Source organism: Pocillopora verrucosa, chromosome 8, assembly GCF_036669915.1.
Source record: "Pocillopora verrucosa isolate sample1 chromosome 8, ASM3666991v2, whole genome shotgun sequence".
NCBI lineage: Eukaryota > Metazoa > Cnidaria > Anthozoa > Scleractinia > Pocilloporidae > Pocillopora > Pocillopora verrucosa.
In genome coordinates this window covers 17,505,952-17,526,082 of record NC_089319.1, presented here as the reverse complement: position 1 = coordinate 17,526,082, position 20,131 = coordinate 17,505,952, and the positions used below count along the sequence as shown (strand labels likewise).

Sequence of the window (20,131 nt, the reverse complement as noted above, 5' to 3'; positions counted from 1 at the left end):
TGCTAAAAAGCGAGAAAGACTTCCAAGAAGAGTAATAACATTTCCTTACTTAGGCGTACGGTAAATAATTTGTCCCGCGAGTGGGCGACATTAGAGAGCAGCGCGCAGTTAGGGCCTTGACAGGAAGCGACAGTGGGTAGAAAAAATATTCTTAGGAATCGGGAGGAAAATAATATTTAAAGCCCCCGTACATCCTTCCTTTATGAAAGTGTAATGTATCGTCTAGGTTTTTCCACTGGATGGAACTTTTTGTCTTGTTTTTGTTCTACTCAAGGATGTGACCGGATGCTCTGCAGGAATAAAAATTAAGCTGGAAACTCTGATGCTTCTGGATCAACTAAGGTCACCCTCCCATCGAATTGGAAAGTCAGATGCTATTGTATCCTTTGATTTAACTGTCCACACCCTAACATGAGTTACTACTTCTCCATACTGTTCTCCTTTCATTTCCAATCGGCACCAACGAGAATTTTGTTACAAATCAAAAGCTTCTTTAGTTTGCAATAATTTCCTTAATTTGTTCTTGTGTTCAGAAGTAATGCTGTACGGGGAAATGAAAGACTAACTGCGCTTAAGGTTTGAAGGATTACGAATCACAGTTTTCCTGTTTCCAATATTCAAGGATAAAACCGTTATTTCATGACCTAACTCAAACTTGCCATCTCTCATAAACTATTTACACCGTTATGCTCTTTGCTTCTTACAAATTAAAAAATTTTCAAAAGAGCTACCCCGGGTATGCACTTGATATCAGGTCTCAGTATCCTCAAATTATAATATATAGATTTAGCCAAGCCTAAAAGCGGAGCTCGCTTTTTTTTTTCCCGCACGTCTCAAGGGCACAACGCCTTGTCCCGGCCAGGACTAGAACCGGGTCGCCCAACTCGGAGCCCAGTACACTGACCACTGGACTACTGAACAAAGCCGTGGCGTTGGCGTGCCCGCGGTACAGTTGAACACGGTTGTTAAAGTAGCACCTTGTGCGGTCGTACGGTCTCAGGGTCGTACATCCAAATTTTTTCGGCTTGATGGGTTACTACTATTTTGTATAACTAGTTATAGTTCTCACTAGAGCTGCCCCCGCCCTACAGTACCATTTTCTTTTTTTTTTTTGAGTTGGGCTTGTTGTTTACAGTTGTGTAGTTATGACCATTTGCGGGAAAAACGTTGATACCTTGCGGCCGTGCAAGCGATCAAATCGGGATTTTTTTTGGTTATGATCAACCGAAAACACCTACATTCTCTCTTCTCCAGTCTTCCTCTATACTAGGACAAATCTCGTGTCAAAGACGCCGATCCTAAAAGTCCTCGCGCGCGTGTCTTTTTACTGGCAGCCCATGACCATTTGCGGGAAAAACGTTGATACCTTGCGGCCGTGCAAGCGATCAAATCGAGATTTTTTCTGGTTATGATCTACCGAAAATACCCACATTCCCTCTTCTCCAGTCTTCCTCTATATTACGCGGGGAGTCCTAAGGTGCCTCCTCGGGTTTTTGGCCCTCTGGGGCCAAAAACCCTGCGGGGGCAATTATGGGGCTACGCACTGCGAGCTCCGCTATGATAAAACTAAATTCTGCACGCATTTTGTTTGATTCTTACTAATGACTTGATGGAGGACAGACGCAAACTAGATGACGTCGCCATAAACAACATCTTACTTTTTTATCATATAAAACAAATAGATTCCACGTTGTTGCATGCTGTACAGTAATCAATCACAGAAGGCGTAAAAATGCGGTAAGAACATGAGTGAAACACTCGGCTGCGCCTGTGTGCCACTGTTTCCTTCTTACCACATTTGATGTGACCTAAGATCTATAACTGAACAGAAAAACGGCAACATGGATTATTTTTTTAAAATATTAACTTACTGCCGCTGAAAATATTTAAGATAAATAAGTGAGGACAGACTGCACTATTTTAGTCTACATTTTTGCCTGAAATGTCTGTTTTCAACTTAATCTTTCTTTCCAGTTTAGACCTTACTTGCAACAAAATAGACTTGACTAATAGCACTTGGAAGACAATTTCTGCACTTTGTGCCTACAAACACCTCACTGATGCCTGGGAAGTAAAATCACTAACATTCAAAATAATAGAAGCCTGAATGCTCATCGAACAAATGACATTTTGAAAATGAAAAAAAAAAATTATAGAAGTGATCTTCATTCTGTAGTGAAGAGAAAAAAATAATTATTCTATTCTTTGATCTAGGAGACAAATTGTCTCAAATTTAGTTATTAGTGATCAATCAGTAAAGTTAGAGCATGCAAGGAGGACCTCATTATCAGTCCCATGGAACGATAGTTAATTCACCCGTAGTGAGGCCTTGAGTCAAAGTCAAGTCGCCCGAAGAAACAAATACAAAAAAGATCTGAATTCAGACTGTAAATAGGCAATAACGTTTAGAAACTTTTTTTATCACTAAAGCGCTCTTTGTTTCCGACAACACCATGAAGATTCTTAAATCGTTGTTCGTTCCTGACAACAAAGGGAAACGTTATTCGTTTCCAACAACAAAATGCAGCGTTGTTCGTTTGGTATGTAATCGTTTCTTACTCACGGACGTTTCGAAAGCTTGAGAAACTTTTTCTTGGTTTCTAACAATACCATGAAGACTTTGACTACACAGAAATCGATCGTATGATCGGAATTGAAATATGTTTGAGTAACGATTCTAAAAGCGTTGTTCGTTTCTAAAAACAAAGGGAAGCGTTCTCCGTTTCTGACAGAAAATGAAGCGTTGTTCGTTTGGTATGTACTCGTTTCTTACTCACGGACATTTCGTAAGCGTTGTTCGTTTCCATAAAAAAAAATGCACGGATGCAGCGTAACATACAAGTAAAGTTCTGTTGTGTCTATTTGTGACTTTCTTAGCAATAACAGATGAAAACACCTGGTAAACGAATGTCGATTGTCGCGTTCGACAAGTCGATAAAAGGTAAAGCGAGTAACATACAAATTAAATTAACTTGTTGCCTTGCTTACCCCTGCCTTAAGGTAAGTGTGATATTTTTAAGATAACAGTTTATTGTTATGCTTGTGACTTTTATCACAGTAGTAGTCTGATAGCATCATTTCCCTTAGGATCAAAATAGGCAAAAATTACGTAGTTGTGCTCTGTTTCCTCTGGCGGTCGCATGTATATTTTGATCCGATCAAATTATATATGAAGAGGGCAAAACTAGCTATAATACGAATACGAACTGATTCAATTGAACATTCATCCTTGCATTGAGTGTGATGATGAAGTTAGACCACGTCAACAAGCCCTACAGTGCGACGATTATGGGTCGATCATATGGCCTTTCTGACCATATGATCGATTTATGTGTAGTCAAAGTCCTTATGACTTTGTTAGAAACCAAGAAAAAGTTTCTCAAACTTACCAATTTTTTTGAGTAAGAAACGAGTACATAACAAACGAATAACGCTTCATTTTTTTGTTAGAAACGGAGAACGCTTCCCTTTGTTGTTAGAAACGAACAACGCTTTTAGAATCGTTACTCAAACATATTTCAATTCCGAGCATATCGATTTCTGGGTAGTCAAAGTCTTCGTGGTATTGTTAGAAACCAAGAAAGAGTTTCTCCAGCTTACGAAACGTCCGTGAGTAAGAAACGATTACACACCAAACGAAAAACGCTGCATTTTGTTGTTGGAAACGAACGTTTCCCTTTTGTTGTTAGGAACGAACAACGCTTTAAGAATCTTCCTGGTGTTGTCGGAAACAAAGAGCGCTTTGGTGATAAAAATTTCTCAACGTTATTGCCTATTTACTGTCTGAAATTCAGATCTTTTTGGTATTTGTTTCTTCGGGCGACTTGACTTTTTTTCGGGCGACATTACTAAAATTTCGGGCAACATGACTCAGGTTTCGGGCGACTTGACTGTAAACCCTGGTGATAACCAATTGCATTCGAGAATTTTATTATAGTTTTGATTAAGGTTTACATTCGACCAGCTGTAGAACTGCTGAAGCTCTACTAAAGCTCCACTGCATATCTTGCAAGCTTGGCAAAATTATCTTCTTACATATACAATGTAAATATATATCCTATTATATAGGAACAATTTTAATAATACTTATAATAACCTTGACAATATGTTAGTAGGAATGAGGCAAATACACTGTGCCTTACTGTACCTCATAATGTAAAAACAATAATAATAATAATAATAATAATAATAATTATGATAACAATGATAGCCTAGAAAATATTTTAGTATGAAAAAGGCTAAGGCACTGTACTTCATTTTAAATTAATAACTTATGAACAATAAGAGAAAAATAAAAAAGACTAGTAAAATAAATACAACTTGCTAAGTCATACTGTAAGGTCACACATTGGAGACGTCCACTCCAGGTATGTTCATTTGATTAAGCATATACTGTAGAAGCAGGTCATCTCAGTCAGCAATCAATTGTCAAAATAAGAAAGTCTTTGAATGTGAACTACTTGCCTCAGACACAACATACTTAAGAAGGCACATAGATTTTCATAAAATTATCTGCATCACAATAAACTAATATTGTTGCTAACACTTGTCCCTATGGTATGTTGCAACCACTGAAATGGCAGTTGCAACCACTGAAATGGCAGTTGCAACCACTGAAATGGCAGTTGCAACCACTGAAATGGCAGTGCACCCTGACCTAAATTAAATTTTAATTTTGTTTTTGTTTATATTCGCTGTTTTTTTTTTCTATTTTTTTCCAACCTGACTAGAACAGATGCACACTATTCAAGTGGGAGCACCTGCCCCCTCAGCCATTCCTAAGACAAACTGTCCTATCTCTCTGTCACTTGGCCTCTCAGGCATTTCCCAGAGATCCTTTTTCCCATGAATCTTATCACGACAGAGTGGACAAGTCTCATTCACATCACTCCTGTTATGAGAAAATATAAATGATGTAGTTGAAAGTCTTGAGCATCCTAGATTGCGTAAAATCTTGAAAATTAACTCTCCACCCAAGCCAAGTGGCCTATCTGGCCAGACCATAATTTATTGTATTGTTTCTGTAGCATGAAGTCATTGAAAGTAATTGTGAGCCCCTCTCTCCCTCCCTCCCCCCTCCCCCCCCCCCTTGCTAGCCCCCTTGTGAATTGGATGCTGGTCTGTTGCAAGGGAAACCTTCCAGCATTTTGTCATTCTTCCCTGACAATCCTCTAGAGACCAGCGTTTGATTAGCATGACTAGCCCAGGCTTAAATTTTTATCCAGGGTTCTTTATTCCTACATTTATATGCCTCTTTCAGATAATTTTCTCAGTCTATCCATTTTGGGATATCTAATCATCAAATTGTAGACAAAAGGAATGGTACTTAATTTTCTTTTAAAGCTTCCAAATCTGAAATCAGATTTCACACTAAACCTGAGTTACCTTAACCCTTTAACTCCCAGATCAAATTTGTAATCCTCCTTACTGTCAACCATACAATTCTTATAATGTTAGTTCAGAGAATTTTGTATTGGATCAATTGATTATCCCCAAATTGATATTTTCTTTATTCTTATTCTTTATCTGCTTGATATTGTATTGATACTGTAAGGAGAAATTCTGTCTTGGTCACCCATGGGAGTTAAAGGGTTAACCCAGCTTCAGACAAACTGGCCCAGGCTGGAGGGAGTCACTGTGAGAGTATTGTTCACCCTTTAACTCCCAGATCAAATTTGTAATTCTCCTTACTGTCAACCATACAATTTTCATAATGCTAATGCAGAGAATTTAGTATTGGATGAATGAATTATCCCCAAATTGATAATATTCTTTATTCTCGTCACTTATCTGGTTGATATTGTATCGATACTGTAAGGAGAAATTCTGTCTTGGACTTTTACATGATGGGCCCCCTCTAACAAATATTATGATCACCTTTTAAAGGTAGAAATGCAGTCTCCTGCCCAAGAAAAAATGCACAATGACCCACAGGTCTTTATCCTGAACCTCTTACCCTGAATCCACCATGTCTCTCCTCATAAAATCATAGCTACTTTAAAATCAATTTTTATCTGAATTTTTTTTCGCATTATCAAGTCTTACCATGTCTCAATACAAGTCTTGCAAAAGCAATGGACACAGGACAGGATAACTTCTGCTTTTTGATCCATACATATACAACACTCCTCCATGTTAGAATCCTCTGAGGCTACTTCATCCACTCTGTGGACAAAAAAGATGTGCAAAGTTAACTAAATTAAATTATCATACTTACAGTATGAAAATACTATAGATTGAAAGAGACCACAAGGAGAAGACAATTTGCCATAGAGTTCTTCGGGATGTATAAATTAAATTTTCCTATGCTTCCAATATACTAAATCTCAAACAGAAGAACTCTCTAAAATTTGCTGCTCCTCTAACCTGTAGCTTTTGGCTCAGTTGGTGGTAGCACCCAACTAATATCTGGGAGGCACAGTTCAAATCCTGTCAGAGCCTCAATTTTTCTTAGGACCATACACTGTGCACAGCTTTATTTGAATTCAATCCACACGTCAAATGAAATGTGCTTCATTACAAATAGATTCTTGAATCATTTCAAGTGCAGATTACCAAAAAAATGGCCAGTTGACAGCCAACCATCACTGCTCATGTGGCCTCTAAAGCTGTCTGCTATAATAAAACATTTTTGGATTTGTAGAGCCACTTCCATTTTCATAGCTGTCTGTATATTTTAAGCTACCATCTACAGCCAGTTATGAAAAAAGTTATTGAAGACCTCATCAAGAAAACTGCACTTCAGGGGATTTTGGTGTGCTCTGTGATTCTTGACTGCATTGTGTACACTCCCCTTACAAAAAAGACTTGCCAAAGTTATTTGAACTTAAACTTACACTATTGTTGAAACTCTCTTGGTCTTAGAATTAGCACTATAAGTTTCCTGTATATTAAAAATTTCTGGACTTAAATCATACCTTGTAAATATCACTGATGCACAAAGAGACTCATGGATTTCCTCTAATTTTACTGAACATGTTTCATATGCCTACAAGGTAGTAATAGACATGGGAACTTTAAATAAAAAGTCATAAATAAAAATTGATACTACAATTTTTACTCTTTTACTTTTATGAAAGACCAAGACAGAATTTCTTCAGATAATACCAATATCAATCAGGGCATTATTAATTGATCAAATACCAAATTCTCTGAACTAACATGGCAGACAGTGAGGAGAATCATTAATAAGATCTTGGGATTGAAAGGATTAATATAGTTGCTCACTACAGTGAAATAGTTTTGTGCCTAAATGTATAACTTTGGATTGCACAATCATATTAGCTAAAAAAACTCAAAATTAACTATTACAGTCACCTCTTCGCTAATGGACACTCTAGTAAGCAGACAGTTCTGGTTATAGACCCTTCTTAAAATTCCCGATCTTGTCTCTGAGTCAAACTCTGTATTTACACATTCCTGTAAGCGGCCAATATCTCATAAGCAGATGCACACACTCTTTAAAGCGACAATTGAATTTTTCTTTTGCTTACACTCTCTTGTAAGCAGACACCCCATGCATAATAATTGACTCCTAGCTGTGAAATTTGTCTTGAATTTGTAAATCAACAAAACATGACTTTTGACAGAGCAACAGAACAGAGGGGATCACTTTTGTCAAGGGAAAGCAAGCTGTCCAATTTTACTTTTAACAAGAGTCAGGCATAAACTCTCCCTAAAGCTGATATCCGCCCTATTTTTTAAAATTCCTGAATGCAGACAGTTCTGCTGCTTACAAGAGAGTTGAATGTAAGTCATGCTTAGTTGATTGCTTTATACAGACAAAGCTCATCATACCTCTTCCCCAATAGGATCAATTTTCTGCCAGTCTTCATCCTCTTCACCATGCATGTGCCGCAGTTGCTTCGTGATATCTCTATACAACTTGCAAAACTGTCGAAGGTCCATAATTCTCTCACTGTCAACATTTGTGCTAGCAGAATCAATCTGTATATTGGATAAAATGAATTTGATTTCAGTCATGTGCATGTAAGCTTGAATTTCTGATAACAAATCTTTATTTAGACTTGTGTAGCCTGTAATGATATTGGTCTATGTTCTTGTGAGCTAGTGCAAAATATTCTAATAGAGTGTTGATGCCATGATACTTTCTCCTTGGTATACTTTTTCACTTGCAGCAAGCTTTCTGTGATCTTACCAACCAAATACAATGGCTATAACTGTCGCACCTAATTAGAATGTTTTGCACCAGCTCTACAGAATACGAGTCTAAAATATTGGTTGCTAAAAGAACGTTAAGTTCCATCATTCCCCTTGGGCAGACTAAAATTAACTTTTCTATTCTGTAGCCAATTGGCAAAAACAAATTTTTTGCCCTATTTATGGAGAGGAACAATGTGTTCTCCAAAGAGTCTAATTCTTTGGATTTATGGCTAACAACCAAACTAAGAAGTTCCAAAGTCATAAAAATGTTTCTTTGCTTATAGTATAAAGAGGCCCTCCTCCCCCTCAACCAAAAATAAGCATATTTTCTACTTGAGCACTGGTTTTCAAGAAGAACATTGAGATGGCAACTTTGATTCAAGTTCTAGTCACCAAAAGTCAATTATTAGTAACACTAATGACAAGATGGTCATAGATTCAGACCCTAATGACTTACTACAAGTAACTTGGCATGAAAGGTTGGGTTTTACCAAACATATAGCACTGACACCACTCACCTTATAACAAACTATCCTTGTTGTAGCTTTCCATAGATATGGAGAATATTCTTCTGATGGTTCCTTTATAGCAAACATGATGCAATGCCCTCTGCCATCTGCAAACTTTCTGAGTCTGAAGAGAAATCAAATGTGCAATTAATCGTCAAGTAACAGCTTTGTATTTAGAGAAAATAAATTACTGTGAGACCTATCTAAAGTGCACGCCATATTGGGTACACACCCTTCATAATGCAGATACAGGTGAAGGCTTATGCTTGATAAAGGTTTCACTGCCTGCATTCTTTGTATGCAGAATTATTCAGCAGTGTCATGGGTAAGCTCTACTTAACAAATAGATGCCATGTTGCTGTGCATCTGTTCAGTAATACATCACCGATGATGTCAAAATGTCCTAAGGAACAAAAAAGTGGCATACAAGGCATAGCTGAGTATATCACTGATGTTCTTAACCCTTTAACTCCCAAGATTTCATTAGTAATTCTCCTTACCGTCTGCCATACAATTCAAGTGCTGTTAGTTTGGAGAATTTGGAATTGGATCAACCAATAATCCCCTAATTGATATTTTACTTATTCTCGTTACTTGTCTGCTTGATATTGTACTGATGGTGTAAGGAGAAATTCTGTCTGGTCACTGGTGGAAATTAAATGTTTTAAATAACAAAGAATCAAAAAATTGTTAATGGTAATGTCACCTATGCATCTATACTCCAATAGATCTTAGGTAAGAACCAATCAAAAATAATGCATAATTCAGCTTATTATATAGATGTAATTTTTGTAACTAAAATGTTGTTACAAATCAAGTTTCACTTGTTTGTGTTTCAGAACTTTAGCTGTTACAATAACATACAATTTTTTGTAACAGAATTGCGATTTATTGAAATAGCAAGTTGAAATAGAGTACAATGCACGATAAGCTGAATTTCTAACTTTGCTTTGTCTTTGAATGGATCAATCCAAATTTAGAGTTGTCTTGACTCTAATTGATACAAAGGAAGTGGGCCACACGATTGGACTAATTATCTGCGATAAGCGTGAGCCGCAGAACAAAACAACAAATCAAGTTCAAATGAATTTTTGACCTTTGATTTATTTTTGTAATACAGCTCTAAAGTGACTTGGACAAACGCAAAGAAACTAAAGTAAAAAAAAAAACACACACACACTCACAGACACGAATCTTGGGGTTGTAAGTCGAAGTTTCTTTACTTTTAAAGAGCGATTAATCGAAAATTGCTAATTTTGTTAATGATAGCCTCGATTAGCACAAAACGGAGCAACTAAAGTTGCAATAACACACGAATCTAATTAAACGTCGTACAGACAAACACTTAAGCACGAGTATAGATGAAATTATTCCCGTTAGTAAGTGTACTTACGTCTTATTTAGATGTACTACGGCATCTAGAGAAAGGAAAGAACAATTAGTGTGTGCTTGAGTTATTATGAAACCCTGCGAAATTCAGTAACATAAACTATCGAAACTAAAAAGTGTAAATAAATTCGAGATCTTCACTGCCGCTTACTTTCAAGACTTTCGTGGTTGAGAACCGCGAGATCTTTCAAAACAACAGCATGATCGTGCAACACTTTGAGCGCGAAACTATACTGTTGACCCATTGCTACAAAGGAAGTGCGTATAAATACTCAGTAACTATCAGGAAATGGAGAAAAGAACGGTTGACGCCGGAAGGACATCTTGGATCGAATGAAGATGAATGAAATTCATTATTTGTCAGCGGTTTGTCGTTGATAGCATGCGCAAAAGGTAAAACAGGAAAATGAATTTAATGGAGCTTGGGACGAAAATGCATACGTGACATCAATTAATGCCGGAAGACGCCGGAAGATGAAAATAAAAAAAAAAATTAAAAAAAAAAAAAAATGATAGTCATTTTAAACTGCAGGGTCGCAACTGATAAAAGTGCTCTTTTGTCTCTGTTCGCTTCCATGACTTTTTCAAAGTAAACAGGAACAAGAAACTAGCCAGATCCAGACTCAACCACTAAAACACGTGGATGCGGCCAAAGTGTCTGGGAAGCAGGCAGATATTTACACCGGCCTCCCGCCATGAACAAAGTTTTCAGACAGATTTGTCTGAAGTTAAGGTTTAAGTTTAACATGGTATAATTTTATTGGTAAACTGTTGAAAATCCTGGTAATTTTACCCTGTTTAATGAAGAGAAAAGACTTATGTTGAGGGGGTTATGGTCAAGTTATTGGAAGTAGGTTTGTTTGAAAAGATACATCTGATTCGCGTGGTTCTGGACTAGGAAGATCGGTTTCATGGCCCGGGGGGACACGCCACACCCGAACTAAATTGATTCAGAGAGCCCTTAGGTCAAGCAAGCCAAACTCAAGTCACTTAATGTTTTTTACCTACGTACTTTTCAAGTTGATCATCGTGTTCACTGTCATTCATTAATCTAGGGTCTCGGCACAGCTTAATGTGGACGAAAACGGAAAATATTTTAGGAAAAAATTCAATATTGAGATTTGTTCTGAAGCGGTTAATCAGGACAACTATTCAGTAACGTCCGTGGGTGTAGTCCTGTGTTATTGTATCACTGTTTCCGTTGTTCTCTCTTATACTCGTCCGTGGGAGTATCGGGAAAAAAACCCTTTTAATTAACCCTTAAACTCCCAAGATCTGATTGTTAATTCTCCCCTATTGCTGTTACATATTTTCTTGTGGGAGAAATCGGGAAAAAAACCCTTTTAATTAACCCTTAAACTCCCAAGATCTGATTGTTAATTCTCCCCTCTTGCTGTTACACATTTTCTTGTTAATTCGTAACAAGAATTTGGTGTTGGATCAAGACAACAACTTCAACTCATGATAAGTTTGGGTATTCTTGTTACCTGTTTGTTGGACAATGTATGGATATTATAGGGAGAAGTTACATGTTAATCACTCCTGGGAATTAAAGGGTTAATAAAGGAACTCCCTTAAAGGTCTCCTGTACATGAGAACAAGTTTAAATATAGGCCCAGTTGTTCGAAGGCCGTTACCGCTGACCTAAGGATAATATTTTATTCCGGGTTTCTTTATTTCTCCATTCAGGGGCTTTTTTCAGACAATCCTTTTCAGAGCATCCGATAATCAAATTGTAGAAAACAAAATTCAATTTAATTTTCTTGTACAGCTTTCAAATCTGAAGAAAGAAAATTTCCCACTTATCTTGGGTTATCTTGACTCAGCAGTGAACAACCCAGCGATGTTTGCGTGTCGGATTCTCGTGGAACTGTATCCGGCGGAATTTGTAAAACTCAACTGTTTAGTTTCCGATCCGCTTGTTCTGAAGTTCTCTTTCTCAGTCTAAAATTAACAAAAAGAAAAAAGAAAACTTGAATAATTGATAGACAACAGTTCTTGTACAAAGATATCTTTCATTTTGTTTTGCTATGTTTAAATTGTGCGGCTGTCAAAGTGAGGCGTGAGTGGGCTTTCAGAAAGAATAACGTCACTGATGGATGACTCATTCTCGGACACAGTGAGAGAGAGTGGGCTCTACGCAAATATGACGTCAATCGGATGTTACCATAACAGTTTGAACTTCCGTTTCAACTATAATACAACCTTACATCCTTTAAAAGAAATACCAATAAACCCGTTTGTCTTATCATTTTGATTATGCGTGGTCCAACCCTGTTAACTCCCCGAGCCCCCACATTTCGGATATTGACAAGTGGTACTGCATTTGGTAAATTACTAATAACGATTCTATTCAACTGCTATCAAATTATTAAGTAAGGGGCATACCTTTTTTGTCTGCGGTTAATAAGCGAAACGTTTGACTCCTGATGGTTAGCTTACCTTGCAGCTGACGTCTGATCAAGGCGGAAGAGCTCCCAATAACAATCATAGCAGAGCCTTGAGGGTTGCTTTGACCTACGATCTAAAAGAAAACATACGCGCGCTTCAGCACGCGTTGAACTGGAATTGACCACGATACGGCAGAGGTAAGAATGAAAGGCAGTTGAGACAGAAACAGTGCTCACGATTACTAACGATATGCTACAATCAGTTACTTGTTTTGTTATCCGTAGTGAGCCAAGGTATCTAAACGAAGAGATTATAAATTTTTTTTTTCGCTCATGCTATTCGAAAGATCTCGCTTGTATCATCTAAATTTAAGCCTTAGTTGATTCTGCCGTGTGTCAGTCGAGGTTTTCTAATCGCCGGATCGGTTTTTTAACTCTATTCTCCTGAATATTGTCTGAAATATTCAATAATGTATCGACACTTCAACAACGGAATTGCAGGGCTCCTTTCATCTCTTCGAAAACGGAATTTGAAACTCCTACAATGTTAACCGTTTAGCGCTTTGGGATTCAACAGTCAAATTTCTTAGTTGGGCTATATGCTATTCCGGTCAATTTTTAATTTCTTATCCCAAAGGAAATTCTTAAACACGGTGACTATCCAGTCATAAAATTACCTATTTATTATGCAAGGTTAAATTTAGGAAGAGCGCAGTATTACGACATCGATCCCAAACAAGTCGCGTGAGGTAATATTGAATCTTATGACCACTGAATGGAACCGGGCTGATTCCTTCTTAAAACGGATCACGCTCGTTTTGAATATGTAATGAACTAAAATGGTACACATCTTGACGACAAAGGATACAAAATCGTGCCCCTAATCAAAGATATCCTAGCTTTATTTACCCAATATGTATTGCAGTCGGTGTGTTTATCAGGATATTTGGCGGCTTAAATAACCAGATTAAGACAGAAAAATGACAGAGAAGCGGGTATATTGTGAAATGTTTAAACGTTTCCGCGCACGTTGTCTTTAATATAAGTTGTTGTAACGTCATAGGAGCAATCTTGAGTGACAGTAACAAAAATTACATCGTTAAAAGCTGCTTCCTACTTTTACAGAGTAAGATGGCAAGCTATTTGTTGAAAATAATTCCCTCCCTCCTGTTCTTTTTTTGCGTCCCGTGGTAAGTCTCAAATTCCTTGTTGACTGATTGAGTAAATCACATGTCAGCGAAACACGATTTAACATTATCTTTCGCCAGCACAACGCAATGCTCAATTGCACGCAACAAATGATAATGGGTAATCTTCAACGAGATATACTGCCAATACATCCTTGGAATCCGGAATCAAAGTGACTTGCTTCTCCAACAGATATATCCTTGCGGTATTTTGTCTGCTAAGAAGAAAGAAATCTTTTGGAGAAATTGCAGTACATGAAGTGAAATCTATGGCGTAAGCTGGCGAACTATAATACACTGCTCAATGACATCTTACTGTCGACCCCAAAGTTGATTGCATCACACCATTTCGTGTGTTAATGACATTCGAAACTATGGTTATAGACCACTGGTGTCTGTTTTCCATTTTAAATTTTCTTTATCACCTGCATTTATTTTCTCTAGCGAAAGACATAATAGCAGGTGCTCTGATGAAATATGAACCGCTCTGACAGAATTATGTTAACAATGATGACTTGGTGCTATTTATCTTTTCGATAATTATTTTGAAAGAAGTCGGTTATCACAGAAATGCGATTATGACTGATAAATTTCACTATCTCTGAGCTTAAGCCGTTTCAAGTTTGCCAGAGAAACATATTTGCCTCGATTTAATACGACGAAAAGACGTAGATAAGTGATATCTATCCGTTGTTGTGGTTTCTTGGGTTTAAATACTTCCTATTTTCAGCGCGTTCAACGCGTAAGACCTATTGACGTTAAGTTCAATGTTTGATATTTTACCTGCGGTTGTCAGAAGCTGACAAGAGTTATTGGTATAAGAGGATTTGGTTGGCCAGTAAAAACGTATGTTTGCATTGGCGGGGAAACCGCTTTTTAATGCCTACGCCACAGACGATAACATCGTACATTTATGTAGAACTCTGACAGTGGAAGAGGTCGGCACTCTGCATGAACGAAAATTATACCAATGCGGTTTGAAATTCTCAGTTGTTATTGGTGCACATGCGTTTTCATTTGATCGTGCATAAAATTCCCTCCTTTTCATTACGACATTACTGTCTCTTTCCACAGTCACAGTGATCATACGACGTCCAAACATTAACTGGATTTCAAGGGACTCATATTTTAACCTAAATAAAGTCTTGGTTCTGCAACTGTTCCAGGGTTGTTCTTCAGTGTCAAAAATGATTTCAGCTGTTGCAGATTCATGTTCTGTTCGTTTGGACAAAGCGAATGGAAAAGTCTACAAATTTCATGCACTTGTTTTCAACCAAGGTAAGTTTGAATCTAGCTTGCTTTAATTTTTTTTTTTTCCCTTCTATATATATCTCGGCGGTAAAACATCTAATGAAGCCTGCAGGCATTTACCTTTGGAGACCGATATCATATCTGCACAACTTCAAAATGCATTGTCTTTTTATCTTTTATTTTAACATGTATTCTGTGTCGCTAAAGCCATAGAACAAGGCATAAGCAATCATGGTGGCATGTTCCCTCAATTTTTAAGGAATTCATCGCGAATCCGTGGTGATCACAAATAATGAAGACCACAATACCGTCAATTCTTTCAACTGACGAACAGCTGAGGAAAAATTAATCAGTCTTGGGCTTCCTCTAATGGCTTCGAATTGTTTATGAGTTTTCTTTGGAACTTCGTAGGGAAGTGTTCCCAAGTAATTTCTCAGAAATTAGCACAAAACATAGTTTTTAAAGAGAAGCAGTTCGTGAACTCAATTTCTTGTTATTAATTTTTAATGCGTCGGGAAGGCATCCCCTATCGTCAGGAACAAAAAGAGATCTTAATTGAAAAACTGTTTTGAGTTTGAGAAGAACCTCAACTTGCTATGAATCAGGAAAACCTTCTTATTCCAAGATTTCAATAAAATAGAAATAAACGGGTTTTTAATCATGTTATGCAAAGATAGACACTAGTGAAAGTCATATAAAAGTGCAAACTGGAAAAGAAAATATAAAAATGCGATACGAATTTTAACTTAGAGAGGATGAATTATTTACTAGTACTTACGACTAATTTTCTGTCACTACGACACGCAAGAAAATCAACGATTCCCTGTAAGCACTTTTATGTATTTTTTTTCCTGTATATCATATTATTTTATAACTATTATCAAGAAGAGGAATTGAAAAGACAGTAAGTATAAAGCACAGTATTTCACTCACATGTAGAACGTGTGTGGTGTTACAGGTAAACTTTAACGTAAAACGGCTGTAAAGCTTCGTAATTTCGTACGCAAAATCTGAGCAGAATTTGTCCAAGTGTGTTTCTAAACTTTACACCTGTCACAAAGAACGTTATTCTTTATGCTGCTTCCAAGTCGAATTGAATTTATTCAACGATATTCTTTTAAACTGACCAGCTTGTGTCCGACACTTCTTTTTAATTTGTGAGAACTTAGTGTACAAGAGAGAAATACAAAGTCTTGCTCGAAGTTATTTCTTGAGCGCATCCAGAATGGTTATCTTTACACTCTGTTAACTTTAATAAAACAAAATTCTGCGTCTCATTTTCTCGTTCGCATGTACTAATAGGTTTTTTTTTTTTTTCTGCCGGATATTTCGTTCCACTTCTTTCAATATAAACGCCAAATATTTCATCTTGACTTCAAATAAATTTAGTCTACTGCTCGATTTCATATGTCTTCGGTTTGTCGACACATGCATTTCAAACATGACATATTCATTTCCTCGCGCTGCGTTATCAAAATAAGTGATCATGGCTTATAGATATTGGCTTTTTGCGCTTTACTTGAGAGACAGAAACACCCGGCATAAAAGCGACAACTGCCTAAGGCAATAGCTCTCTCTATCAAACGACCCGAAACTCAGTTACGATTAATTGATGATGCCTACTTAGAATGCCAGCTTTTAAGCTCTAGCGTCAATCCTTTTTCAATAAAATTTGAATTTGTGATTTGAACTGTGAATTTATTTCAGCGAGTGAATCGTAACCGACATAATATGACAACTAAAGGAATATCTGATTAACATTTTTCGAGGGTCAAATCAATCAAAAGTAAGAGAAAGCTAGATCCAACGAGATACAGACTACGAGATTTCATGATCTCTTCTTCAAACTTAAATGCTCTTTTTCATCTATTAACGCGAACTTTTGCTTTCCCTTCAGATGCTCAAGGAAATAATAAAGGGGCATACCTCGACCGGAAAAAGGAAAATCCCTCCGGACCAGCGACGAGGTATGCGCGGAAGAATGTGGGAAGATACTTGGATGACTAAGAGAACAAAAGCTAGCCAGGTGTACCGCGAGGACCGGGGTTATTTTCATTCATCTCCCACAACCCTAGCTAGTCGAAACTTAGCGGATTCTTGGGTATCATGAGTTTCCCGTACCTACATCTCGAATTTGAACTCCACAATCCCTACCATGGATGCGAAAATCCACCTTTTTAAATTATGTCTCGAACCTGTTGGAGACAGGAAGTTAGAGTAAAATTTAAGCCAACAAAAACAATGAAAAGGAGTTTAATTTTCTCTTGGAATAGCTTGTTATTGATAAAGATTTATTAGCACTAAGACGTGCAGAATTAATTAAAATCATGGAGAAAAGTGGAAGGAAGGATGCGAATTTTTAATTCATTCCCCTGCTGCGATTGCGCAATTACTGCAGCAACTGCTAAGCAAGGCGTCGTTTCGTTTATTAAAACAATGGAGTTGATTTTCGCATTGACCCGACTCAGAGTCATTTTAGCCTGAGCCGCTAAGCAAGGGTTAAAATGACTCTGAGCAGTGCACAAAACATATTTATGCCCAAGAATAGAAACTGTATTACTATTATTATTACTTTGGAGCCGGGCATTGAAAAAACTAGTAGATGACAGCAAAAGAGCCTGAACAAACCCCTTCTTTCCATTTTAGCCCCAAATGCGCCCCAATGCCCGTCAAAGTAATAATGATTATTGATTTCTGCATGATGTTGACATTTTTCGCAACTGATCAGTACTACCCAAAACATTTCCGATCTCTTTCTGAAAAAGTCCTAAAACGCTCGTTTCTGTGTCATTTTATTTGAAGGAGTATACTCTCCCAGCAGCCAAAGACAGAATGGAAATGCGCATACAACGAACTTTTAAGCGGAAGAAAAGATATGCAGAGACAAAACGACGACCCTTTGTCTGGTCCAATTAGGAAAAAATCCAAACCGTCTGAAGACTCGACAGATGAACCTGATCATGAAACGAAGACAGAGAGACAAAGAGTGCGTTTCAAAGGAGTTGATGATTCTGAGACGGAGACTTCAACGTGTCCAGCCTGTAAACAAATCATCGTCAAGGAAACAGAAGAATACGACTCCCTTATGGAAAAATCGGTAACTATGGTAACATTACATTTTTCATGATCAGAGTGGTTTGGAAGTGTGGTCGTATGCTCAATCTTTCTTTGTTCTCAGGCCTCTCCGTTTTGTCGCAATTACCTCGTTTTCAGGCATCAGCGAGCTGTCGGAACCCATTTACTTGACCGTGGGAGTTGTCCGTGAGGGCCTGAGAAAAGCCTTACAGGAACCAGGCAAAATGTCGATCGTTAGACGTAAAAACTGAGAAACTTTGAGAAGTTGTAGAAAGTAAACGCAGAACCGCTAAAAACAAATGTAATCTGAATACAGTGAGATCAATCAACATGACCATCATCGTGTCATGAACGAATTTGATCGTAAAAGCGCTACAGAGGTGTTATAGAGATTTAAGGATAGAAAACTGAGTGGATTTTCAACCTGCTGACCTTAACCAGTGCTCAACCTGATGTCTCTTCATTTCACATTTAGAAAGAAGACCTGGTAGCCATGGTGATGAATCTCAGCTTAAATCTACAAAACAGAAGACGAAAACTTGGATACTGTCCATCTGAAAAAGACATCGCTGAACTGTAAGCAACATTTCAAAGAGTAGATATTGCTTTATACGAATATGGCACCAAACCTTTTCTGTGAAGTGGTTTTGCCTTTTGCTATTTTGGGGGACTCTGCTGCTAAACTATTAGCTGTCAGTTTCGTTTGCGCTATGAAGAGTCGAGCGGCGAAGACATGAGAGGTCTGAGACGTAGAATAGAGAAGTTTCTCTGTTTGAGGCTCTCCTGTTCGTTTTCTCAGCCCTACCGCGTTTATTTCATAAACGAAAACACGCCGGCCGCACAGGCTGAATTCCTTCTCTTAGTCAGGGAAAAGGTCCGCGGCGTGAGAACGTGGCGCAAGATTCTCAGACCAGTCACAAAGCGAAGTGCAGCAAAGCCAATACAATTCAAGCTTTCTCCCTACACACGCTTGAAATTATTCCAGTTATGTTCATCTGTTGTGACCCTTTTTTTTACTCCTAGCAGAAAGCAGTTGAACATCAGCAAAACAGAACAAACAGCTCCTAAAACAAGGCCAACAAGAACAAGACGCCGGTCTTCTTCCAGAAAGAGATTAACATCTGTATGAACAGAATTATTGCTATGATCGAGGAAATAATGGACAAGAGGAGAAAGACCCTGAGAAAGTAATGTATGAAAATTTGGAGAAATTAGATATGGACTCATGGAACCTAACGAAGAACTTTTAATAAAGAACTTTTAATTTATTAAATTAAGGAATTTTTCAATTCGTAAATTATATGAAAGCTCCAAGCTGGAAAAAAAAACAGTTAAAAGTACGCAGAGAGATTTCGTCTTTCAAATTAACCAATAGTGTGATGTTAGTTAAGTAGAAAGAGACTAACTTAGTCATAGTAGCATGCATTTAGAGTATGATTCCTTGAAAGGACGTGAGTTGCACAAAAAGAGCAGAAAAAAAAGTTTACCTTAGAGATGTCTTGGGAATATGCTGTGTATGTATCCTAGCATGGCATATACACAGCAATTACCGCTGTCCAATAACAATAAAAATGAAAGAGCCAATCAGAAATAGAGGCTTTGCCCGCCAAACGGTTAAAAGCAAGGCAGATGACTTTTCGAGATGAGCAAGGCCAGGCTTGGCTTCACCTCGCATTCGTTTAAATTAAGAAATAATAGAGAGATTATTAGATTATTAATATTTATTGCACGAGTTCTTTAGAACTTATATAAATTTTGTGCACGGAAAGCCACCAACAACTTAAATTAATGATAATGGTTTTCATGTATACGAATTGTACAAAGTAGCATGGTCCAACTTTCGAAAACAAAATGGGACATACACGGAAAAATTTATTAGACTATGATAGTCCATCAATATCATAAACTAAGAGAAGGAGCAATAAAATTCTCTTATAAGTTTACATTGTGAAGAAAACGTATTTATATTACCAGCCTGTTTAGTTGCCAGTTTTGTTTGTGCTATAAAGAGTCGAGCGGCGAAGACATGAGGCCTGGGACGTAGAGTAATGAAGTTAGTTCCTCGATTAAAGGCTCCCCTGCTCGTTTTCTCGGCCCTATCGCGTTTATTTCATCGAGCGCCTTAAAAAAAGGTAAAAAATAAAACAACACGCCATCCGCACAGGCT

At 37.5% G+C, this 20,131-nt stretch overlaps 2 protein-coding genes across 9 annotated transcripts; one reads left to right on the top strand and one right to left on the bottom strand.

Moving 5' to 3' along the window:
* The first annotated feature begins 2,981 nt into the window (after positions 1 to 2,981).
* On the top strand, positions 2,982 to 19,907 carry LOC131776627 (uncharacterized). Of its 8 annotated transcripts, none has more exons than XM_066170850.1 (7): positions 2,982 to 3,000; positions 12,511 to 12,649; positions 14,713 to 14,916; positions 16,787 to 16,856; positions 17,692 to 17,986; positions 18,440 to 18,540; positions 18,988 to 19,907. In XM_066170850.1, exons 3-7 carry the CDS (start codon positions 14,826 to 14,828, stop codon positions 19,091 to 19,093), a joined length of 663 nt encoding a protein of 220 aa, XP_066026947.1. In that variant the 5' UTR covers positions 2,982 to 3,000; positions 12,511 to 12,649; positions 14,713 to 14,825; the 3' UTR covers positions 19,094 to 19,907. The 8 variants fall into 8 exon arrangements, with proteins under 8 accessions (XP_066026947.1, XP_058948829.1, XP_058948830.1 ...); XM_059092846.2 differs by lacking the exon at positions 2,982 to 3,000 and adding an exon at positions 12,284 to 12,390; XM_059092847.2 differs by lacking the exon at positions 2,982 to 3,000 and adding an exon at positions 12,317 to 12,390 and having other exon boundaries at positions 12,499 to 12,649.
* On the bottom strand, positions 3,914 to 10,421 carry LOC131776628 (RING finger protein 141). Its single transcript, XM_059092851.2, has 7 exons — positions 10,213 to 10,421; positions 10,066 to 10,090; positions 8,682 to 8,796; positions 7,798 to 7,947; positions 6,918 to 6,988; positions 6,046 to 6,165; positions 3,914 to 4,891 (listed from the first exon to the last, which is right to left on the bottom strand). Exons 1-7 carry the CDS (start codon positions 10,304 to 10,306, stop codon positions 4,747 to 4,749), a joined length of 720 nt encoding a protein of 239 aa, XP_058948834.2. The 5' UTR covers positions 10,307 to 10,421; the 3' UTR covers positions 3,914 to 4,746.
* Positions 19,908 to 20,131: the final 224 nt, after the last annotated feature.